This window comes from Engystomops pustulosus, chromosome 11 (genome assembly GCF_040894005.1).
Source record: "Engystomops pustulosus chromosome 11, aEngPut4.maternal, whole genome shotgun sequence".
Taxonomy (NCBI): Eukaryota; Metazoa; Chordata; class Amphibia; order Anura; family Leptodactylidae; genus Engystomops; species Engystomops pustulosus.
Window position 1 is genome coordinate 88,059,396 of NC_092421.1, and position 26,600 is coordinate 88,085,995.

Consider the following 26,600-nt stretch of genomic DNA (forward strand, 5'->3'; position numbering starts at 1 on the left):
GGGCTTTAGAAGAGAGAGGACCCCAATACTGGGGCGTTAGAAGAGAGAGGACCCCAATACTGGGGCGTTAGAAGAGAGAGGACCCCAATACTGGGGCGTTAGAAGAGAGAGGACCCCAATACTGGGGCGTTAGAAGAGAGAGGACCCCAATACTGGGGCGTTAGAAGAGAGAGGACCCCAATACTGGGGCGTTAGAAGAGAGAGGACCCCAATACTGGGGCGTTAGAAGAGAGAGGACCCCAATACTGGGGCGTTAGAAGAGAGAGGACCCCAATACTGGGGCGTTAGAAGAGAGAGGACCCCAATACTGGGGCGTTAGAAGAGAGAGGACCCCAATACTGGGGCGTTAGAAGAGAGAGGACCCCAATACTGGGGCGTTAGAAGAGAGAGGACCCCAATACTGGGGCGTTAGAAGAGAGAGGACCCCAATACTGGGGCGTTAGAAGAGAGAGGACCCCAATACTGGGGCGTTAGAAGAGAGAGGACCCCAATACTGGGGCGTTAGAAGAGAGAGGACCCCAATACTGAGGCGTTATAGAAGAGAGAGGACCCTAATACTGGCGCGTTAGAAGAGAGAGGACCCCAATACTGAGTCGTTATAGAAGAGAGAGGACCCCAATACTGAGTCGTTATAGAAGAGAGAGGACCCCAATACTGGGGCGTTAGAAGAGAGAGGACCCCAATACTGGGGCGTTAGAAGAGAGAGGACCCCAATACTGGGGCGTTAGAAGAGAGGACCCCAATACTGGGGCGTTAGAAGAGAGAGGACCCCAATACTGGGGCGTTAGAAGAGAGAGGACCCCAATACTGGGGCGTTAGAAGAGAGAGGACCCCAATACTGGGGCGTTAGAAGAGAGAGGACCCCAATACTGGGGCGTTAGAAGAGAGAGGACCCCAATACTGGGGCGTTAGAAGAGAGAGGACCCCAATACTGGGGCGTTAGAAGAGAGAGGACCCCAATACTGGGGCGTTAGAAGAGAGAGGACCCCAATACTGGGGCGTTAGAAGAGAGAGGACCCCAATACTGGGGCGTTAGAAGAGAGAGGACCCCAATACTGGGGCGTTAGAAGAGAGAGGACCCCAATACTGGGGCGTTAGAAGAGAGAGGACCCCAATACTGGGGCGTTAGAAGAGAGAGGACCCCAATACTGGGGCGTTAGAAGAGAGAGGACCCCAATACTGGGGCGTTAGAAGAGAGAGGACCCCAATACTGGGGCGTTAGAAGAGAGAGGACCCCAATACTGGGGCGTTAGAAGAGAGAGGACCCCAATACTGGGGCGTTAGAAGAGAGAGGACCCCAATACTGGGGCGTTAGAAGAGAGAGGACCCCAATACTGAGTCGTTATAGAAGAGAGAGGACCCCAATACTGAGTCGTTATAGAAGAGAGAGGACCCCAATACTGAGTCGTTATAGAAGAGAGAGGACCCCAATACTGAGTCGTTATAGAAGAGAGAGGACCCCAATACTGGGGCGTTAGAAGAGAGAGGACCCCAATACTGGGGCGTTAGAAGAGAGAGGACCCCAATACTGGGGCGTTAGAAGAGAGAGGACCCCAATACTGGGGCGTTAGAAGAGAGAGGACCCCAATACTGGGGCGTTAGAAGAGAGAGGACCCCAATACTGGGGCGTTAGAAGAGAGAGGACCCCAATACTGGGGCGTTAGAAGAGAGAGGACCCCAATACTGGGGCGTTAGAAGAGAGAGGACCCCAATACTGGGGCGTTAGAAGAGAGAGGACCCCAATACTGGGGCGTTAGAAGAGAGAGGACCCCAATACTGGGGCGTTAGAAGAGAGAGGACCCCAATACTGGGGCGTTAGAAGAGAGAGGACCCCAATACTGGGGCGTTAGAAGAGAGAGGACCCCAATACTGGGGCGTTAGAAGAGAGAGGACCCCAATACTGGGGCGTTAGAAGAGAGAGGACCCCAATACTGGGGCGTTAGAAGAGAGAGGACCCCAATACTGGGGCGTTAGAAGAGAGAGGACCCCAATACTGGGGCGTTAGAAGAGAGAGGACCCCAATACTGGGGCGTTAGAAGAGAGAGGACCCCAATACTGGGGCGTTAGAAGAGAGAGGACCCCAATACTGGGGCGTTAGAAGAGAGAGGACCCCAATACTGGGGCGTTAGAAGAGAGAGGACCCCAATACTGGGGCGTTAGAAGAGAGAGGACCCCAATACTGGGGCGTTAGAAGAGAGAGGACCCCAATACTGGGGCGTTAGAAGAGAGAGGACCCCAATACTGGGGCGTTAAGAGTGGATGGGCGGCAAAAGGGGGGTATTAAAAGTTAGCGGAGTGGATGAGTGCATCAATATTTGCTGCAACACAGTTTTGTCTATCTTTCTGGCCAAACCCCCTGTAACGCATGCTGGGGGTTGTAGTTCTGCAGCTACTATAGCGGGGCAGGTTGGAGACCTCTATAATGAGGGGACGTGTGGCAATTACAGGCAGTTTATGGGGTGTAGATATAGGTGCTCTAATTAACCAATTATTATTACATTGGAGGAGTGTTACATAGTTTGGAATTAGCGGTTTATGGGGCTTTAAGCTCAATGTAATTGAGTCGTCGGACTGTACATTAATATTCGTAAACGAGCGTCTACTCAATGAGGCACAGAGCGGAGGACGCTGGGATAGCTGGGAACTGTGTGTGCTGGAAGGGACCTGCCACCCAATCTCCTCTCCATCTCCGGAGCGGTATTATACGGAATGTTATTATTAGCCGGATAGTGAGCAGTACATGGCGGCCCGGCAGCGCACGTCCATCATCGTCCTCCTGTCACTCCAGCCTAATAAAGGGACATTAACTATGTATGGCGGCTCCGCTATCAGGACCGGCTGCCTTGTCTTCTGTCAATAATTAGGCTTATTTTTGGCGCAGATGTAGCAGAGCTGAGTGGGTCCTGTTACAGTTTCTACTGTTCCGCATTCCGTCAGACCCAGTTCCATAACTTTTAGGTTGCAGGAATCAGAATTTCCATAGCAGACACGTTCTGTGGATGGGGCAGGTTATAAAGCTGCCTGGCTGGCACAGGCATCACGAAAAATTTGGCGCCATTCACCAGTCCCTCGCTATAGAGAATAAGCTCATTCACCTCGCCTCCCCGGATAATCTGATGCGTCTCACACAAGATGGATCTGAGATGACAAAACATGACGTTCCCCATGTAGCGCTCTTAAATAATCTCTCTCTGGCATCCATCACATGGGCGCCCGCCCCCGGTTATGTCCCGGGTATTGACACGACCATCAATCACTGCAATTTAACTATGTTGTTCCTGGCAGTGTTTTATTCCAGCCCTGGGAGGTGATGCATTCGCCACGAGGCGACTCGTAACCAACATGACGAATGGCGTCGTCCTAGCTGAATATATTATCTGTACGGGCAGAGACCATACAACCCTGCGGTGTCATGATATGAACGGTCAAGTGGGGGAATGATGGTTTATGCTCAGCAGTGATACCCTGGATATCTACTGAAGCGTCTGCACCCGCGTAGTGGGATCTGTCTGGGTGCCGGCTATGGCCGGCGCTAGGACCCGGTGAAGATGGTCATCGATATAAGATTGGTTGGGGGTCTAACACCAAACACCAGTTATCAGCAAACAGCTCCATACACTGCGTAGTGGCCATGTTGGGTTACTGCAGCTCAACTTTCATTTAATTGAATTGAAGATGAGTTGCAGTAACCAGTTTCTGCCACTGTACAATGTATGGAGACGTTTGCTTCCGCCTTCACGCATTATCAGTGAAGATGCATGAAATTGGATTCATCCTTCAAATAGATCATGAGCGGACCCAGCGCACAAAAAGGGCACCCCTGGCCAATTGTAGTAGCAGTAGTTGTAAGGGGCAACAATTTGCCAGATTAGCTGTTCAGACGCCAATCCGGCAATATGTCTGGGTCACGTGGCCGAACCCGAACGCTGGCACCGCGCATCTCTAGTCGACCATATTAAAATCTTCGAAAATTACTTTAATTAAAGGGGTTGCCCAGTGGTTGTAAAAACATGGCTGCTTTCTTCCAAAAACAGCAGCTCCCCTCCTGACCATAGGTGGTCCTGTGTATTGCAACGTAGCACCATTAATCTCTGCAATAAAGGAATAAACCATGGACAGGTGTGGCACTGTTTTGCAGTGAAAATGTAGATTTAAAAAAAAGTAATTTTCTGGCGACACATTTCCTTTAAGTTCTTCTTTCTGCCTGAGCCTCTAGTACTGCCTGTATATATAGAGGTTACTCTATATAACCTGGTGCAGTCTGGGTATTGGAGGATATAATGTACGACGGTGACGCCGCTGAATGCATTGGCCTAGATTTACACAAGTGTTAACTTTTATTGTGAATTGAGAATTAACAAGTAAGCGGAAGGGTGAAATCCACCGGAGAGACGCTTCCCTGTGCGTAAAATCTGGGACATTGGGGCAGATTTATCAAGCTGTCTGAAAGTCAGAATATTTCCAGTTGCCCATGGCAACCAATCACAGCTCAGCTTTCATTTTACCAATGCTCATGAATATTTTAAAGGGTAGCTGTGATTGGTTGCCATGGGCAACTAGAAATATTCTGACTTTCAGACACTTGATAAATCTGCCCCATTGTGTTATTAATGCTGGAAGTCGCTGTGCAGAGACCTATTACAGCCAGAACGCCACATGCATCAGCGCCAGTGTCAGATATGGGGGAGCCGCGCAAAAATAATCCCTTTAAATCTGTGTCATCTGCAGAGCGGCATATTTCTTTCTTAAAGAGGACCTGTCACCCAGAAAGTTACCCCACCAAATGTGCCCCCCCCATAATCCTCTCCCCAGCCCCTTTATCCCCAGCCAGTTTTAAAAAAAATTATTCGTGATAAGTAGATTTAAACTGATCCGACAAAATAAGAGGTCGGATTCTCGTATCTTGTGTCGGGGTGTTGGCCTTATTCATAAGGGGGCCGGCCGACACCCCCCCCCCCTATCAGCGGGGACCTGTACACACAGCGGAGAGCAGCGATTACGCAATACATGCGATGCTTCTCCTACAGCCCTGTGTTGAACCCCTTAACGTAAAATGGCGCCTAAATGCACAAATCTACACTTTCTTGCCTATTGCCTACAATAAAAATAAAAAAATATATATACCGTATTTTTCGGCCTATAAGGCGCACTGGAGTATAAGGCGCACCTCTAATAAATGCCTGCTAAGACATCTAGGTTCATATATAAGGCGCACTGGAGTATAAGGCGCAGGATCAAATGCAGTACCTAAAAATGACCAGCAGGTGGCAGACCTGTGCACAGTTCTAGCAGCTGCACTTCCCGGGAAACTTGTCTTCAGCGCGTCAGAGAGCTCCGATCTCAGAGGTATGGGCTGCTGGGGGTTAATGCAGGGTGATGCAGCAGGGGTTAAGCCCCTTCTCCTTCCCTCCTCAGCCAGGGTGTTATTCCTGTGGGGTTCCCTGTGGCTCCTTCTCTTTCCCCTGTTACAGGGCTGGCAGGTATGGGGGATTGTTTACTGATGATGATGATTGCCTCGTGGTCGGCACTATGGCGGCTCCGGTCTCTCCGTGCTAGGGGGGGGGGAGGGCAGGATGGGCACAATGTTAGTTGTGGTGCCAGGGCACTTCAGGAGCCAGGGACCCTGTATACTGTGTGGGAAGGTGCAGGACATTTCTGGGGATGGAGCTATTAAACACTGGTAAATGTACAGTACAGTACATAAGGCGCACCTTTGATTTCTGAGAAAATTAAAGGATTTTTGGTGCGCCTTATAGGCCGAAAAATACGGTATATAAATGAAAACTTCATCGAATCCCTCAAACAATGACACCTTAAACAGCTCCGAACACTGAAGCATGAAAAAGTTACGGGTGTCAGGATAGGGCGACGCATGGATTTTTTTTTTTTTTACACAAGGTTTTTGAATTTTTAAAACTACATAAATTTGGTATCTCTGCAATTGTACTGATCCATAGAATAAAGGCTATGCCGGACACGACTGCCGGATATCAGACTACACAGGGCTTTCTCGTTGTCTGTTACCATAGCAAGGGATTGGTCTACATGGGAACTGTATACACAGATGCCTCACTGGGCCCCTTTGCAGTGAACTCACGTGGCGGCATTCAAAATTCAGAAACTAAAACAGTCTCCTGTTCCTTATAATGCACCCTAGTTCATCATCCCAAACGGCCCCCTCATTGTTATTTTATATAGAGCCCCCTCTCCCCATGGAATATTATGTAGGGACTTATGTGTGCCCCCCCCCAGCAGCTCTGGGCCCTGGCACTTGCCCTAGTAGGCCAGTGCTGGCGCCAGCCCTGCTCACTGACATAATGAACATAATACTGGTCCCCATGTGGAGCCACTATATAGCACTGAATGGTACAAGGACCCCCCACGAACAGAAAGTCCTTCTCCATTGTATAAACAGGAAACCAGTAAAACTATCATGACCACTAGGTGGACGAACATAGAAACCTTCACTATAAAACATCTCCAGAAATCCAGGCTTTTTACAAATCTGCTCATCACTGGTCCTAATCCGCTGACCCCAGAGGACGAGTAAGGAAGGACGCGGCCAGTGACGAGTGAGGAAGGACGCGGCCAGTGACGAGTGAGGAAGGACGCGGCCAGTGACGAGTAAGGAAGAACGCGGCCAGTGACGAGTAAGGAAGGACGCGGCCAGTGACGAGTGAGGAAGGACGCGGCCAGTGACGAGCGAGGAAGGACGCGGCCAGTGACGAGCGAGGAAGGACGCGGCCAGTGACGAGCAAGGAAGGACGCGGCCAGTGACGAGCGAGGAAGGACGCGGCCAGTGACGAGCGAGGAAGGACGCGGCCAGTGACGAGCAAGGAAGGACGCGGCCAGTGACGAGCGAGGAAGGACGCGGCCAGTGACGAGTGAGGAAGGACGCGGCCAGTGACGAGTGAGGAAGGACGCGGCCAGTGACGAGTGAGGAAGGACGCGGCCAGTGACGAGTGAGGAAGGACGCGGCCAGTGACGAGTGAGGAAGGACGCGGCCAGTGACGAGTGAGGAAGGACGCGGCCAGTGACGAGTGAGGAAGGACGCGGCCAGTGACGAGTGAGGAAGGACGCGGCCAGTGACGAGCGAGGAAGGACGCGGCCAGTGACGAGTGAGGAAGGACGCGGCCAGTGACGAGTGAGGAAGGACGCGGCCAGTGACGAGCGAGGAAGGACGCGGCCAGTGACGAGCGAGGAAGGACGCGGCCAGTGACGAGCGAGGAAGGACGCGGCCAGTGACGAGCGAGGAAGGACGCGGCCAGTGACGAGCGAGGAAGGACGCGGCCAGTGACGAGTAAGAGATCTGCCCACGTTCTCCGCTATTTGTCCGTTCGCGTGTAATTTCCGGGTTTTAATGCTTCCATTTGTGTAAGGCGTTTAGGACGACATCAAGTTCTAAGCAAATCCCATCAGGGTTTTTATCTCTTTCGATAAAATTCTACACGGTGAGGAATATTTGGCTTCTGTAGATCTTTACAGCTCGATTTCATTTTATTCTCCCACTCATTGTTCCCATTCATTTTTATGGGAATAATCGTGTCCATTAATAGGAATTTTATAACGTGATGCTACGAGGGGGCAATTATTTTTCCATTTCTTTTGAAATCATCAAATTAGACAGATCAGCCTGAATGTTGTCTCGGTGTCCATCTAGAGGCCACACTGATCGTTCTGAGTAAGGATATTGGGGAGAGTGTGTAGACCCCACATGGAGATCAGTGGTGGATCTCCAGCAGAGTGGACATTCAATGTAAATCCGTAACAGGACCTTGATCATATAAAAATGAAGATCTGGACCTGCAAATCCCAGGACCCTCCTGACTGCTGCTTATTGGTGGCCTCTATTCTGGGACTTCTGGTCCCACTCGTATTACCATTATTCTCTGGTGAAGGTTCTTCCCCAGCCAGTTCTTGTCTCACACAAGCCTCTTCCTAGGTGACCATTGCCTGAGCAATAGGTTCCATTCAGAACCCATAACCGAAAATATATTCAGTTTTCTCTGATATTTGACTATGCTTGTCTGCTTCCCATCCTGAATCTTCTACTATATTGTGCCAGCCCTGACACCATCCTGTCTACCATTGTGATCTCTGCCAGGCGTCTCCTGTCCATCCATACATCAGCAATGGTCCAAAGAGAATTAGAAACCTTGCGGATCCATAGCTCCTCCATGAGGAGGATCCAGGGTGAAGAACATGCCAGGGAGTGCACCTCATCCATGTATAATACTGGTGTATGAGCCACCACAGGTACCAGGTATGGGGGTCACCATTAGTCAGAATATTAGATGGTCACTTACTTGTTCTGATGCCGTGCACCCTTCAGGTGTGCGTGATACTGCTCCACCGAATTTAGCACCATGTTGCAGGTGTTACAGGAGTAGCTGCTCCGCAATGCTGGGGAGACAAAGGAAATCCAGGATGAGCCCAAAAACTGACAACCCGTATTCCCTGTAATTTCACAATTCTGTAATTGTCTGTAATTCCTCATAAAAATGTGAAAACAAATTGACAACTGGGTGTTACCATTTGGAGGTGTATCCCTGCACACTGCCACACTGACCATTCAGTATCAGATCGTATACTGTCAACAAAGTGAATGGGGGTTTACCCAGGTTCAATAAAAACTCTCCAGGAGGAATTAAAGGGATTTTCTATAGGATCAGTGGCCATTTGACCACTTCCTCTAACAAACTCATAGATCCAGGCACTGTGACTGTGGTAATCTTCTTATGTTTCCTATCCATGGCCTCTTTCCTTCTAAAATCAACTTTGAAAATGATGCTAATAAGCCAAAAGGGCTCTGGAGGTGTTACCGAAGCCCATCAGAACATGTCTTTCCCTACTCCCACTGTCTGTGTGATATAGAAGCAGCAGGAAGTTCAGGGGGAAGAACGAGCTGCTCATTATAACAGCCTGTGAAGCTACAGCACGGTGAGGCTCATTAGCATAATTATACAAATTGCTTTTATAAGGAAGGAGGCCATGGATATCACATATAAGAAGATACCACTGTCCCGGTGCCTGGATCTATGAGTAATGTCCCGGGTTTATCAGGATGGATTTACAGCTGAGGAAAGTCTCTTAGGGGTTTTCTGGACCCCCCATCCACTCTCCACATTAATGATCAATACTCAGAATAGATCATCCATATGTAATTGATGGGGGCTCTGAAGCATCGGCTGTTCTGGCCGCCTCTGTGAACATGGACTGATACAGTAGTTCCCCAGCATGACCAATGACCATATAGACGGAGGCACCTTCTTTGAGCTCCGGTACCAGAACAGCTGAGGGGTCCAATTATCTGAACCCCACCAATAACATATTGATGACCTGTCCTGAATACAGAACTGGGGTTGCATAGTAAACGTATTGAAGGTCGAATATTTATGGGATGGAAATCACAAAAAGGTTAAAAATTTACCTAAATTTCTGCCCCCCCCCCTTTATTTAGATTTTTTGTTGTTTACCATGTAACAGGCTTTTGCTCTTATTATCATTTATATTGCATTTGCTCATTTTTTCAGGTCATAAATATTTAAATGACGATTTCCAGTCCAGACACGACCCGAGCAATAAATGTGCTGATAATTGCAGAACGAGCCGAGGCTGCGCCATTCCCGGCATGTGTAACACGAAGCCCTTGTGATGATAGAACTGACTCATTGGTTACAAATGTATCTGCTATTATTGGGCGAGGATACACACTAGCAGATTATAAGAGGAGATAATAAAGAGAAGGACCTTCAGCCATGAAATCCTCAGGCTCTCAACACACGTATACAAGGGTCCTTCCGATACCTTTAAAGGTCCTCAATCTGCAGAACTAAACGTGAATGGAAAGGACCCCCCCCATATAAAGGAAGTAAATGACTTAAATAATGAGGTTTATAATTGCCCAGGGCCGTCTTAATACACCCCTCAGAATACAGATGTAGCAGAGCCGAACGTGTCCATGTATGGACTAGCTGCTGCGCTGGCTCTTAGGGTGAAGACACACATGGCGTTTTTGGGCCGTTTTTGGGCCGTTTTTACTAAGTGCGTTTTCAGATCGTTAAAAACGCATGCGTTAAAAAACGCATCCGTTTTTTAAAAACGCATGCGTTTTTTGAAAACGCATGCGTTTTTGTCCGTTTTTCCGAAATTGCGCAACGAAAAACGGACAAAAACGCATGCGTTTTCAAAAAACGCATGCGTTTTTAAAAAACGGATGCGTTTTTTAACGCATGCGTTTTTAACAATCTGAAAACGCACTTAGTAAAAACGGCCCAAAAACGGCCCAAAAACGCCATGTGTGTCTTCACCCTTACTCGAGCCCCTGAGCTCCGCTGCGCTGCTACATCTATCATGTTACATCAGAAGACGTTTGGCTTTGATACTTGTTCTCACTCCCGCTTGGACTGTATTGAACTAAACTACTTTACTTCTAAGCGCTATATAATTTTACATCAGTGACCACCAATGGATGTGGGAGGAGAAACAAAAGCGTAGTAAAAGTTACAAGAAATGATCCATTATTAGAAAAGAAAAGTCTCTGCTTCCTTCCAAAGAACTGCGCCATCCTGTGTCTGGTACCGAGAAATCCAAGTGAAATGCTTACCTGCAGTACCTGCTACGGCCTATGAGGAAAGGTGGCGCTATTCCTAATGATAGACTTGTAATTGGGAAATTCATTTGTAGGATATTTTAATGTTAATAATAGAGATACAGTAAATCATTTCACTGTCCCTGCGTTGTACGCCTGAGGTCCGTCATGTACCGGGACATCCCTCGGTGACAGGCTGCCGGATACATGTCGGCTCTTTCCTATGGATGTATTGAAGGCGCCCCTAATGAACATGGCAGTGTCATCTCCACTATAGGCAGAGACAGAAGAATAAATAAATGCCATCAGACTATGGGCCGGGATTGATTGCTCGGCGCGGGCCTCCTCCCTCCATCCCTCACAGCTGTCATCTTGTCTCCCAATAATAAGTGACGTGCAGCCATTGCTCGCTGGATAAATCACACAACACGTCAAGGACATTACTTTTCTTGTCGCTCTGTGCAGCCTATTACATGTAGCATCGCAGCGGCAGCCGATATTAAACACTAAGAAAGACTATTGGGGGTGACAGCGACACAATTTTATACAGGAAGGGGGGGGGGGGACAGAACCAGTAATATTTCCACAATCGGATCTGCACTTTGTTACAGTGTATATTATATAGATACATAACATGTACCTTTAGGTATAGGACCAGATAAGGTTCTGTTCACACCTGTATTGGTGCATGACCTTGTAACCGAGGTCACAACTCTATGCTCCATCCATCATGCAGCGGCCATTGGACCCCATTCATCTATATTGGGAAGTGTCAGGTTCTGATGAGAAGTATCGGACTGGACATAATGCAGAATTAGCAACAGAGCCTCCAAAGCACATCCTTAAAGGGCTATTCCAGCTCACTTCCACCTCGACTTTTTCATGCTGATGATCTATCCTTATAATAGCTCATCAGTATACGGTCAGTGCAGGTCTTAGACCCCAACCAATCAGCACTCAGTACCAATTTGGAAGGACATTTCTAAAATATGCCATCTATTTTTTGAGACTTCATCTGTCCCAAACTACATCATTGAGGAAATCTCTGTAGTGAACCACAAGGAGTTCTAATTTTGGGGTGCTATGTAGGGTCCAGTGACTGTATAAATTAGTGGTAGAAGTGACAATAAGAATATTTTGGCTCTTTAACGTTTAAAAACTTTAGCTCTTATCCTCTTTTTCTTGTGTTATTCAGTCTCTGCTGAATTCCATCTTTCTAGAAACAAGACAAACTAAGGACAGAAAAGGTCTATGGAGAGGGGAGAGGAGTGAGTCGCAGCAGCTAGACTCATGGACAGAAACTGCAGAGGGGAAACCTGTTACAAAGTGTTTCCTTCCTTCCTATTCTGCTTCTGCTCTGAATTCCATCTTGCTAGCAGGACCGGAGGAAGTTCACTAAAGTCTAATGACATTGAGGTCTATGGAAAAGGAAGGGGAAGCAGTGAGTCACAGCAGCTAGGTCTGCACCCATCAATGGAGGGTAAACTCATTAGACATGGGGTGCGCTATGCAGTATACGGATGCTGATTCATATGCAGTGTATAAAGGCAACACTGACGTTGTATCGTATAAGTTGGCACATACATGTTATATGAGGGTGTAGGGTTTCTATATTCTTGCTGTGATCGGGGAAGGCGGGGAGCGGGGAGATGCCAGCGGATCTGTCACTGCCGTTGTAATTCAATTAACAAACACCAAACGACGTGTTCAGGTTAATAAATGTCTCCAATATTCCCTGCAGCAGTGAGGATTGCTGGAGCTGTATGACCGCAGTCATGTAGATCAGCTATTCCCACATACTGGACGGGTGTATGGTGCAGCGTCCGTATGTGCAAGGGATCAGCGCAGTCCTCCGCTTAACCCCTTAGTGACGCATCACTGGCTGCAGCAATAGAATGAGCCTTACACTTGTGTATGTTATATCTGTATTGGATACATGACGTATAGGCTCAGGGGAAGATTACCCATTACTCAGACCAGCATGCACAATGCCAGGAGGCTGCTGGAAAGCAAGTCATCATTGAAGTCTGGAGTGTGAGTCAATCTTTATAGAGACACAGAGAGAGGAGTTGTGTAGAAGAACTTGGATTTGGGTTTTAGTTGGTGACGGTTACACCAGGGGCGGATAAAACGGCCATGGGCCTGGGCTGTATGAATATTATAGCCCCTACAAGTCTGGAATCACTTCCTACATCTCGTTCTAGAAGCAGCTTATTGGGGAATGGAGGACGTGTCCCTTCTGCTGATTTCAATCTGCGGCTTCAGGGCCCTTGGAGGATCATCAAAGGTCCTGAAATGACTCTTGTGCATTGAGAGCAGGGACAGATGTACAAGGATTTCATAGACGAAGGTCCTTCTTGGGTATAACATTTGGTGGATGGTCTGGGTGTCCATGGACCCCCTAGAACTGTTAGTATTATAAACCACTAATGGGTCCAACACATGGCACTCAAACGCATATCAAAAGCAGATAAATTCCCCACTTCTAGTCCACAGGCCTTTGGATGTCATGTACAATCGTTATGTGACCTGTTTGGTGAGCTGCAATACCAGTCACAGCCACTATACAACGCCCGGTGCTGCGCTTTTGAAAGGTTTATTTATTATCTGAACATGAAGGTTTAGGGAGAGATGATTAGAGGAAATATAGTTGCAAAAAAAGTTTAAAATTGCGCTTTGGACACAAATAGAACCGAAAGTAAGCGGGCGAGCCACCGGCGACCACGTCAGGGACTTGTGTATGTGAGAAATTATTTCTAGATTTTATCATTTTTATATTATTTTATTATGTAAGCAATTATTTGATGAATTTACATTTTCATTTATTCAATCATTTATTTTTTTATTGTATTATATACTCAACTATTCTTTCAGCACATAAAATGCGCTGAAAAACCCAAACTCCGCTTATATTCAAATTTAAAAAAAATCGGTACTGCAGGTCTTCATCTTTCTTCCAGCAGCAGCAGGTCCGTGTGCCAAAGCCGCATGTAAACTATGACATCAACAAGCGCCTGAGGCCATAACGTGTGCTGCGCCAATGTGCAACAGACCTGCAACTGCCGGATCACAGGAAGATACTGGGAGAAGGCTGGCTGACTGGCTATATACTGGGGGGCATGGGCTGACTGGCTATATACTGGGGGCATGGGCTGACTGGCTATATACTGGGGGGCATGGGCTGACTGGCTATATACTGGGGGGCATGGGTTGACTGGCTATATACTGGGGGCATGGGCTGACTGGCTATATACTGGGGGGCATGGGCTGACTGGCTATATACTGGGGGGCATGGGCTGACTGGCTATTTACTGGGGGGCATGGGCTGACTGGCTATATACTGGGGGGCATGGGCTGACTGGCTATTTACTGGGGGGCATGGGCTGACTGGCTATATACTGGGGGGCATGGGCTGACTGGCTATATACTGGGGGGCATGGGCTGACTGGCTATTTACTGGGGGGCATGGGCTGACTGGCTATATACTGGGGGGCATGGGCTGACTGGCTATATACTGGGGGGCATGGGCTGACTGGCTATTTACTGGGGGGCATGGATTGACTGGCTATATACTGGGGGGCATGGGCTGACTGGCTATATACTGGGGGGCATGGGCTGACTGGCTATATACTGGGGGGCATGGGCTGACTGGCTATATACTGGGGGGCATGGGCTGACTGGCTATATACTGGGGGGCATGGATTGACTGGCTATTTACTGGGGGGCATGGGCTGACTGGCTATATACTGGGGGGCATGGGCTGACTGGCTATATACTGGGGGGCATGGGCTGACTGGCTATTTACTGGGGGGCATGGGCTGACTGGCTATATACTGGGGGGCATGGGCTGACTGGCTATATACTGGGGGGCATGGGCTGACTGGCTATTTACTGGGGGGCATGGGCTGACTGGCTATTTACTGGGGGGCATGGGCTGACTGGCTATATACTGGGGGGCATGGGTTGACTGGCTATATACTGGGGGGCATGGGCTGACTGGCTATATACTGGGGGGCATGGGCTGACTGGCTATATACTGGGGGGCATGGGCTGACTGGCTATATACTGGGGGGCATGGGCTGACTGGCTATATACTGGGGGGCATGGGCTGACTGGCTATATACTGGGAGGCATGGGTTGACTGGCTATTTACTGCGGGGCATGGGTTGACTGGCTATATACTGGGGGGCATGGGCTGACTGGCTATATACTGGGGGGCATGGGCTGACTGGCTATATACTGGGGGGCATGGGCTGACTGGCTATATACTGGGGGCATGGGCTGACTGGCTATATACTGGGGGGTATGGGCTGACTGGCTATATACTGGGAGGCATGGGCTGACTGGCTATATACTGGGGGGCATGGGCTGACTGGCTATATACTGGGGGCATGGGCTGACTGGCTATATACTGGGGGGCATGGGCTGACTGGCTATATACTGGGGGGCATGGGCTGACTGGCTATATACTGGGGGGCATGGGTTGACTGGCTATATACTGGGGGGCATGGGCTGACTGGCTATATACTGGGGGGCATGGGTTGACTGGCTATATACTGGGGGGCATGGGTTGACTGGCTATATACTGGGGGGCATGGGTTGACTGGCTATATACTGGGGGGCATGGGTTGACTGGCTATATACTGGGGGGCATGGGTTGACTGGCTATATACTGGGGGGCATGGGCTGACTGGCTATATACTGGGGGGCATGGGCTGACTGGCTATATACTGGGGGGCATGGGCTGACTGGCTATTTACTGGGGGGCATGGGTTGACTGGCTATATACTGGGGGGCATGGGCTGACTGGCTTTTTACTGGGGGGCATGGGCTGACTGGCTATATACTGGGGGCATGGGCTGACTGGCTATATACTGGGGGCATGGGCTGACTGGCTATATACTGGGGGCATGGGCTGACTGGCTATATACTGGGGGCATGGGCTGACTGGCTATATACTGGGGGCATGGGCTGACTGGCTATATACTGGGGGCATGGGCTGACTGGCTATTTACTGGGGGGCATGCGCTGGCTACATACTAGCGGGCAGGGGCTGGCTACATACTAGCGGGCAGGGGCTGGCTATATAATGGGAGCAGGGGCTTGCAGGCTATATATGCGGGGGGCAGGGGGCTTAATAGCTATTTACTGGGGGGGCAGGGGGCTTAATAGCTATTTACTGGGGGGGCAGGGGGCTTAATAGCTATTTACTGGGGGGGCAGGGGCTTGCTGGCTATAACAACTGGATCTATGACAATTGGATAACACATGTATCTCAGTTTCTTGTGTGAAGCGCCATTGCCCTGTATGGGTGCAGATCACACTCCATGCCATCAGATTGTACACAAAAAGAAAATATATAAACACAAACACTAGATTCTGCTCTATGATGCGATATACATGTATACAGAGAGTGCATGGGCCGTGCGGGAGGACACATTAGTATTTCCCCCACGTTTGGCTGGATACAGGAGTGTTTGTGCAGTAATTGGAGCATATTCCACGTGGCGGCAGCAGTCACAGCCAGCATCCATCTTCTCCTATCACACAGTAATAACACACGTGCAGAGCACCCGCACTTGTTGTGGACGAGACAACATAGAAAATTAGCTGGAACAGATTCCAATATCATCTGTCACTGGATACAAGCTGCATAATAATCATGGAATAACCAACCGTGGCCGCACTCCGCGCCGCAACATCATTTGTCACATTTGCTTATCGCTGGCCGCCTGATGGCTTGCAACTAATATGTAAATGAGATGGAGTATAGAGAGTATATACCTCCTATACAGGGAGAAAGCAGATAGCACATTATATACATCTGCGCTATTGTGGATGCAATAGATTTAATTTCCTCCCAACATTTGGGGTGCAAAACAATGGGCAAAAGTTGTACTGTGTAAAATTTTCATGACCTAGACCCAATCCTGATACCACCCCCTGCCCCTAGTGTAACCAGTATCATTCCCCCTCTTTACTCGCCACTGTGTGATATAATATACCCCAACATATTATAATCCCCCCCTCCTGTAACACATCCCCTACCTACGCCCCCTCCCAAACTAAATAATGCCCCCCAAATGTGACCCACTAAATAATAACGTCTCCCTTCTTGTAGCCACTTTCTTCTTATGAACTCCCCTCTTTCGGGCCTTTTTGCCTCCTTTTTGGTTGGTGTCTTACTTACCCCCTCTTCCCCAGCCATGAGCCCTGCTTAACCTGCCACCCCATCAATTAGTCAGAATGGGACCCTGTTTCCAGAATCTTTGTGGGTCCCCATGGTCAGACTCCCAGCAATGAGATTGTTATCCCCGACTGAGAGAAGAATAACACTTTGTACAATTCCTTTAAGGGAAATGTAGAAAATCCATCCTGATAACCCAGGGACATTACTCCTAGATCCAGGCACCGGGACTGTGGCATCTTCTTATATGTGATATCCATGGTCTGCCTTCTAAAAGCAACTTTTAGAATATGCTAACGAGTCTGAAAGGCTCTAAAGGGGCGTTACCAGAGCCCTTCATGATGCAGTTTCACAGGCTGTTACCCTGTCTCCCTCAGCACTTCCCCTCTCTGTCTTCCTGATGTAATCTCACAAAGTGTGTGGAGGAGTGTTCTAGCACAGTGTAACAGTCTGTGAATCTGCAGCATGGAAGGGGACCCGTAAAATCCCCAGTAGCCTTTTAGACCCATAAGCATAATTATAAAAGTTGATTTTAGAAGGAAGGAGGCCATGGATAACGCATATAAGGACACTATGAGTAAGTGTCCCTGGTTTATCAGAGTAGATTTTGATTACTGCTATTTTCTGGATTAAAGGAAATCTACAAATAAATAACTTGAAATATCACGTACAAGTTTACATGAACTAACAAACCCCTCAATATATAGCAACAGCAATTTTGTTCTAATTCCCCTCCTGTTGGGCAGCAACACTTTCCCTACATTGATTAGGACTTAGTAATTACCATCCATCAGGTCCCTCCATTACATAAAGTGTAATTGCACTATTAGCATTTATCTTCTGATGGGGGGGGGGGGGCATTGAATGTTGCAAAGAGCCAGAACTTACATAACGTTATACCAGACCCCTAAACTACAGACCCCTGAACAGACCCCTAAATACAGACCCCAGACTAGACGCCTAAACTACAGACCCCTAAACTACAGACCAAACCCCTAAACTACAGACCCCTGAACAGACCCCTAAATACAGACCCCAGACTAGACGCCTAAACTACAGACCCCTAAACTACAGACCAGACCCCTAAACTACAGACCCCTAAATACAGACCCCAGGCTAGACGCCTAAACTACAGACCCCTAAACTACAGACCAGACCCCTAAACTACAGACCCCTGAACAGACCCCTAAATACAGACCCCAGGCTAGACGCCAAAACTACAGACCCCTAAACTACAGACCAGACCCCTAAACTACAGACCCCTGAACAGACCCCTAAATAAAGACCCCAGACTAGACCCCTAAACTACAGACCAGACCCCTAAACTACCAACCTCTAACCTTCAGACCCCAGACCAGACCACTTAGCTACAGACCAGTCCCCTAAACTACAGACCCCTGAATTGATAGCCCCTAGGCGCATAGCCGTTGGGCTAATGACTGCTCAAAGGTGGCTAACAGTCTGGATACAATAAAAGATGTGTGGCCCCTTTAATTGGAGGTTGCTCCACCCTCTCTCATCTTTATTCATCAGAGGGATGTGCTGGGGGCGTGGCTAGTAATGTGGGCGGTACAGGAGGTGAGCACATGCTCAAATACTCTGAGTAGCAGAGACTCAGCCTCTTTTTCATCGGTTTTCCCGCGTGTTCTGTGCTGTCTGAGGATGCGCCGTCGTCTGCAGGCCGAGGGTTCAGCATGGCTGCGTCACTCCTGATGGAAACCACCATGGCTGCTTCCCCCTGCTGTACTGGCTCCTACAACCCTGCTCCAGGCTCTGGTAGGAAGTCACCGCCGAGTCCTCTCTCCTGGCAGAGCACGCGAGCTCTGCACCCCAGCCCTGCTCCTGCCTGGCCCCCCAGCCCTGCTCCTGCCTGGCCCCCCAGCCCTGCTCCTGCCTGGCCCCCTTGCACCCCCAGCCCTGCTCCTGCCTGACCCCCAGCCCTGCTCCTGCCTGCCCCCTGCACCCCCAGCCCTGCTCCTGCCTGGCCCCCCTGCACCCCCAGCCCTTCTCCTGCCTGCCCCCTGCACCCCCAGCCCTGCTCCTGCCTGGCCCCCTGCACCCCCAGCCCTGCTCCTGCCTGCCCCCTGCACCCCCAGCCCTGCTCCTGCCTGGCCCCCCAGCCCTGCTCCTGCCTGGCCCCCCTGCACCCCCAGCCCTGCTCCTGCCTGCCCCCTGCACCCCCAGCCCTGCTCCTGCCTGGCCCCCCAGCCCTGCTCCTGCCTGGCCCCCTGCACCTCTGCCTGCTGTAGCTGTGGTGCAGGGACCAGGCAGGACATTGTCCCACCACCTCCCCTGCAGGGACAAGCCTTGGCCTGCTCAGTCACTCCAGGTATGGCTGTCTCCTGCCACCTCTCCCCTATCATCAGGGCCGTCTGGCAGTAGCTGTAATGAGCCTGTCCCCTGCCCCAGCAGCTGCTTGTACTACTGTACATGCACCCACCACATGGTCCCTATAGTGCTGCCAGGCAGGGAGTAGCTCTAGTGCATCCCCAGCAGCTGCTTGTACTACTGTACATGCACTCACCACATGGTCCCTATAGTGCTGCCAGGCAGGGAGTAGCTCTAGTGCATCCCCAGCAGCTGCTTGTACTCCTGTACATGCACCCACCACATGGTCCCTATAGTGCTGCCAGGCAGGGAGTAGCTCTAGTGCATCCCCAGCAGCTGCTTGTACTCCTGTACATGCACCCACCACATGGTCCCTATAGTGCTGCCAGGCAGGGAGTAGCTCTAGTGCACCCCCAGCAGCTGCTTGTACTACAGTACATAAACTCACCATATGGTCCCCATATCTATAGTGCTTGCACTCACCCCATGGCCCCTATAGTGCTGCCAGGCAGGGAGTAGCTCTAGTGCATCCCCAGCCCCAGCAGCTGCTTGTACTACTGTACATGCACACACCACATCACCTCCATTGTGCTGCCAGACAGGGAATAGCTCTAGTGCATCCCCAGCAGCTGCTTGTGCTACTGTACATGCACACACCACATGGTCCCCATAGTCCTGCCAGGCAGGGAGTAGCTCTAGTGCATCCCCAGCAGCTGCTTGTACTACTGTACATGCACCCACCACATGGTCCCTATAGTGCTGCCAGGCAGGGAGTAGCTCTAGTGCATCCCCAGCAGCTGCTTGTACTACTGTACATGCACACACCACATGGTCCCCATAGTCCTGCCAGGGCTTATCTATAGTAAATCTCCTGCCCTGGCACCTTCACTTCCAGTGCCCTGAGCAGCACACTGCCCCTCCCCCACCCTCACTGCCCTCTGCTTCTAGCAGCATATTTAACCCTTGCAGTGCTGCAGGGTAGAGGCTTAGCTGCAGTTATGAATCCCCAGCTCCCTACTCTGGCTGCTGGATCCTTCCCTCACATGTGGTGCCCCAGGGCAGGGGCTTCTGCTGCTGCTAGGAGTCTATAGCCCCCTGCCCCAGCTATGAGTAACCCCCCTCCCCCATCATACCCTATAGATTTTGAGGTCCCTGATGAAGACCTGCTCCCCCCCCCCCTCCAGCTTATGCTCCCCAACTTCCTCCATCCCAGGGTGCACCATGCTAACTGGTGATGTGGGGCACTGTTATATACTCTTGCGATTTTAGGATGTGTACTGCAACCCACTCCCACTGGCAATGCCAGTCTGGGGATTGGCGCAGCTCTTCCACATCCAGGTCGCCAGGTCTGTACAATCCCATGACCTGGGACTCGGTTATATCCTCCCGCGTTTTCCTGGAAGTGCACTGCAACCCACTCCTAGTGGCGATGGCAGTCTGGGGATTGGCGCAGCTCTTCCATATCTAGGTCTTTATAATCCGATGGCAGTGCTCCGTCCCGCTGTCATTCCCTCAGCCTCCATAGCCGCCAATCTCGCAGCGGCTCCTCTAGGTCGTCATGCGGCGTTCCGATACCTCCAGCGCCTCTCGTAGTCCACACGGCTGTGATCAGAGCACCAGTAGCTCCCGGTAGCTGTGTCTTGTAGTTCACCTTTGGGGATGGCGGTTGTGGGTATGAGAGGTAGTTTGCTGAAGCGTCACATATATTATGGTCACATCTATTATCACCCCTAGCAGTCCTAGCGTTAGTGAGACTTATTTCTGTGATGTTTCTCCTCTCAGCGCTCACCTGACTGATGACACCAGGTCTAGATCCTACAGAACCAGCACTTGGACATTTGGTCCTTGTTGTCTGTGGATTTGGTGATTGCTTACAAGCGGCGCCATTCTGAGTGCAGTGTCATTAATTAAATCAAAACACTCAAAATTATGGCCATAATTATATTCAAGTTTTACCAGATTTTGGTTGTGATATTACACGGAAAATGTTCTGCTCAGTTTCTCCCCTTCCCACGGGGATGTGACCGGCTGAGATGTGATTTAGGAGGAGGGGAAAGTCCTGGTGTTGGTTGGGACAATAGTACTAATAATAAATCTGTAGTTATATATATCGCCATCATATTCCATAGCGCTGTATAACTCATGGCGCCTATATACAAGTTCTCAATAATACATATTTATAGAGCGCATTGTCATATTCCACAGCGTCTTACAGATCGTTACCTACCTATGCGGACAAAATAAGACGTTGCAGGGTCAGAAGGACCAATAGGAATAAGGACCTTGATCCCAAGAGCTTACAGTCTTTTAATACACTTCATAGATTGTATTTTCTACCCTTCATTTAGCCGCCTTACAAATAAAATAAGACATAACAGTGATATATATCGTAGCCACGTGATACAATGAGGGTTATCCCCCCCCCCCCAAGAACTTAGTCTATGAGGAGAAGGGGTGATGAAGTTCGTGATGGGGCTGGTACAATAATCACAAGAGCTTACAATCTATGAGGAGTAGGATACAGGAGGTGGCAGCACTGGTACAATGGACACAAGAGCTTACAATCCATGAGGAGTAGGACACAGGAGGTGGCAGCACTGGTACAATGGACACAAGAGCTTACAATCCATGAGGAGTAGGACACAGGAGGTGGCAGCACTGGTACAATGGACACAAGAGCTTACAATCTATGAGGAGTAGGACACAGGAGGTGGCAGCACTGGTACAATAATCACAAGAGCTTACAATCTATGAGGAGTAGGACACAGGAGGTGGCAGCACTGGTACAATAATCACAAGAGCTTACAATCTATGAGGAGTAGGATACAGGAGGTGGCAGCACTGGTACAATGGACACAAGAGCTTACAATCTATGAGGAGTAGGACACAGGAGGTGGCAGCACTGGTACAATGGACACAAGAGCTTACAATCTATGAGGAGTAGGACACAGGCGGTGGCAGCACTGGTACAATGGACCAGCCATTCATTAATGAGATCACATAATTGAAGTAAATTATTCTGTATTATGAGGTGACTGATGTGTGGCTTTGGGCCACGATTACCACTATGCCCTTAGTTGGGGCATCTTCCTTTTGCTTTTCCACCTTGGGGTTTCTCAGGGGGCAGTGCGGAGGTCTGCCCCATGCTGTACGGTCACTGTCTATTTTTGGTGCCTGTAAGTCTGGCGTGTATAGTCCAACTGTTGGGGCAATCATTGCACCATCCAGTGTCCTTGTCCTGTGGCTGCCCCTTCCTGCCCTCAGAGTGGGTTACCCAAAAAAGCAGAGTAATTCATACATAGGGCAGGTTTCTCTTAGACTCATTTGTTCCTTGTGTATTTCTCAGTTTCTTCAGAATTTTTGAAAGTTGCTCTCAGGATTTGTAGAGCAGTTCAGGTTGAGCCACAAACCCTCACCGGTGCGGGTCCTAAAAGCATTATGAAGGATCTGGTATTGGTGTCTTATGTCTCCCTTGTTAGAGTGTTGAGGGGGTTTTAGTACCTTTTTGGGTGGATCTGGTGGGATAGGGGTCCTCTTCTCTGGTTACTGGTTACTCTCATCATTTTCTGTTGGTCCTTGTGACTCTCCTCATTGAAGTTACCTGCTTATTTTCTTTCCTTTCCTTCACTGTCTTTAGGTTGTCCCCTCTTCGGCTGAATCCTATTTTAGTCGTATTGGAAATGTATTTTGGCGATGGTATTTTGCCTAAAAGAGGGGGAAGCAGTTACAATGCCTTGCGCTGTCTTGTCATCCTGTTTGTGCGTGTCTAAGTCGCTTTAGCAGTGTGGTCAGTCTTGGGCCTTCTGGTTTCTGTATGTCAGGTATAACGATGGGTGGGTTTTTGCTAGTAGGGGCTCCATGTCCGCAATGGGTGTTCTCCCCCCTGCATCAAAGGGTTTGGATCATTAGCGCCATTGAGGTTTTTAGAGCTGTTTTTGTTGATCATAGCCGACAGATGTGTTGTAGGGGCTGATGCCTGTTCCTGGCTTTATGTAGATGACATTGTGTCAAGTAACTTGATAAGGGTATTGGGCTGGCCTCATGGCATTTTTTGGGGTGAGACTTGTTATGTAATTGAGGTTTCCTTGTATTTCAAAGTTTGTGTGCGTGGGTTTTGCTCCTGCAAATCATTTTCCTGCGATTTGTTTACAATTTGCTGCTGTTTTATGAAGGTTTTAGTGCAGTTGGACTCCTTCTAAGGAACCCTCTTAAAATTGGCGCTGCACTTACAGCTAGTGTGTAAGGTCTTTTTGGTTTCAGGGGTGGGATGGATAAGGTGCTGGTGTTGTAATTGTTTTGCAGGTTATACTTTAATTTTGCTTCTTTGCTAATGCATTATCTTTTTCAGGTTTTCACTCCAGCATGTGAATACTAGGACACTTGTGTGTCTATCGGGCAGATCAGCGCGTGAATATCCGTCTGGGTGGTGGAACTTTGGGCTTCTATGGTACCAACATCTGTGGGTGAGGTCTCCGGGTCCTGCACTGCTTGCAAAAACAGCTTGAGCTTACGATAATCGGCCATTATTCAGTAGTCGTCATTTAAGGGGCGTCGTCATCTGCTACATTCACCTTAGGCGACAGATTACACTAATCCAGTCCGACCTGGAGCGATTCCCGTCTTTCTTCTGCTACCCCGAGTTGGCGTGGTAGGACATAATCATGAGGGCAGTATGGTACGAGGATAGCAATGCAGCAATAGTGGATGTGACAATACCTGGGTGTCGCAATTGTTTGCGCCAGAGGAAGAGTGGTGTATCACATCAGCTGGTGGGCACCAGTGATTGTTTGCTGTTACCTGTTGGTGTCCATCTTTCGGACACCAGGTTGGAATGGATATGGTGTGGTTTTTGGTTGGCTGGGGGTCGGAGGGTCATGTAGTTATGGATACATGACCTCCTCCGTGGCGTTTTTTTAGGGGTAACACTGCCCTACATGCCCTTACATATGGCAGGCATACAGGGTGTTATCTGGTGTTATGTAAAGTGGAATGGTTAAGTGTCTATATATTCAAACAAAGAAATGGTTAAATTATCAATGGTTTCAATAAAGCTGTGGCCGACCCCGAGTCACCCCACTATTGAGAATGGTTAAGCAATGGTTTCTGTGTGGTTATTTATATTTGGGGTATGCGGTATTAAAGGGGCCAATCTGGCTCCGGGTTAGTAAGTGTTTATTATTTGAGCAGTCCAGACCCATAAATACAGACCCCAGACTAGACGCCTAAACTACAGACCCCTAAACTACAGACCAGACCCCTAAACTACAGACCCCTGAACAGATCTCTAAATAAAGACCCCAGACCAGACCCCTAAACAGACACCAGACCCCTAAACTACAAACCTCTAACCTTCAGACCAGACCCCTAAATACAGACCCCAGACCAGACTCCTAAACTACAGACAAGACCCCTAAACTACCAACCTCTAACCTTCAGACCCCAGACCAGACCCCTTAGCTACAGACCAGACCCCTAAACTACAGACCCCTGAACAGATCCCTAAATAAATACCCCAGACTAGACCCCTAAACTACAGACCAGACCCCTAAACTACCAACCTCTAACCTTCAGACCCCAGACTAGACCCCTAAACAGACACCAGACCCCTAAACTACAAACCTCTAACCTTCAGACCCCAGACCAGACCGCTAAACTACAGACCTTAGACAAAACCTATAAACCAATGCAGACCCGACTCCCAAAAATTGTAATAAAAGATCCAATAACTGACTCTCACTCCAGATACCCCATATACAAGCCATTTACAGGACTTTGGAGGAAACTAAAGTAAACAGGTGACCACCACACAAAAGAGGGAATTCTAGAGAGAACATTTTATCTCTTACCTGAGGGGGGGTAGTGCTTAAATTTGACTGACAGGTTCCCTTTAAGAGCTCTACATTTTAAATAGAACCTGTAACCAGGGACTCGATTTTCACTAAAGACAAGTTACAGAAGCCCATTACACCTCCATTGTAAATGTTCCTTTCTGCCTTCATTAAGCATTAACACACAATTATATTGTAATGCTATAACTTACCTTGCACTCTGACAGAATCCTCTGTGTAGTCCCAGGGGTTGGGCTTTGGTTTGGATGCATTTTAAAAAAAAAAAACATGTGACTTCTCTGTGCTGCAGACTCCACAGCTCTCAGCACCCACCTTTGTGTTCCTGTACAGCTCCTCCCTCTGGCTCCTGCAGAGCCTAGTGAGATGACATCAGTGGGGGAGGGAGTAGCTGTACAGGAGCACAAAGTTGGGGTCTGAGAGCTGAGGAGTCTGCAGAATAGACAAGTCACATGTTTTTTTTAAATGCATCCAAACCAAAGCCCAACCCCTGGGACTACACAGTGGATTCTGTCAGGGTGCAAGGTAAGTTATAGCACACAATTATATTGTAATGCAAATGGTTGGAGAAAGCAAAAAGGCAGATGTGCACTGCAGGTGTCATGGGCTTCTGTAACCCGTCTTTAGGTCCCTGGTGCCAGGTTTCCTTTAAGAATTCACATGATTCCATCCACTGCTGCCCTCTGTAGTAGACACATGTGACTAGATGTATGTCTACAGGTGTGTGACCCCTGCAGAGACCAGGGTAAGATGGGGGAACGTAGCGCCATACATCACATGCACTGGAGTAACCCCAGGGCCACTCCAGGAATCATTCCCTCGATCTCCTCCTGGGTGACTCATCGTTCCCTCGCTGACTCCACAGTCTCATATGTAGATGGTACAATACTGAATCATTGCACAATCTCGGCACAGATGGGAAGAGCACCTGGGGTTTTATTTTTAGATTTGCCTCAAGCAAATTAACGTGTTTTTTTTGTATCAGGTTTATGTCATGTTTTCCTGAAATGTTGATGTTAAGCTAATGACTATATGCAAAATTTACACATGATGGGAGGAAGAAGATTGGATTCAACCCAAAATAAAAGCATCAGAAATAGTAACTATATGTGATCAAGTAACTAGTCACCATTTATTCAAATGAGTAATGGAAGGCTATGCTGCTACTATAACATGAGACTGCACCAGCAGCAGAATAGTGAGTGCAGCTCTGGGGTATAATACAGGATGTAACTCAGGATCAGTACAGGATAAGTAATGTCATGTATGTACACAGTGACTGCACCAGCAGCAGAATAGTGAGTGCAGCTCTGGGGTATAATACAGGATGTAACTCAGGATCAGTACAGGATAAGTAATGTCATGTATGTACACAGTGACTGCACCAGCAGCAGAATAGTGAGTGCAGCTCTGGAGTATAATACAGGATGTAACTCAGGATCAGTACAGGATAAGTAATGTCATGTATGTACACAGTGACTGCACCAGCAGCAGAATAGTGAGTGCAGCTCTGGGGTATAATACAGGATGTAACTCAGGATCAGTACAGGATAAGTAATGTCATGTATGTACACAGTGACTGCACCAGCAGCAGAATAGTGAGTGCAGCTCTGGAGTATAATACAGGATGTAACTCAGGATCAGTACA

General features: G+C 48.8%; 1 protein-coding gene across 3 annotated transcripts in view; it reads right to left on the bottom strand.

Moving 5' to 3' along the window:
* The window catches only part of ZMAT4 (zinc finger matrin-type 4), a 370,893-nt gene that overhangs the window by 47,278 nt on the left and 297,015 nt on the right, over positions 1-26,600 (bottom strand). For all 3 annotated transcript variants that reach the window (XM_072129271.1, XM_072129269.1, XM_072129270.1), the window contains one exon: positions 8,307-8,403. In XM_072129271.1, coding sequence (XP_071985372.1) covers positions 8,307-8,403 — 97 coding nt within the window. The remainder of the gene's footprint in view (positions 1-8,306; positions 8,404-26,600) is intronic.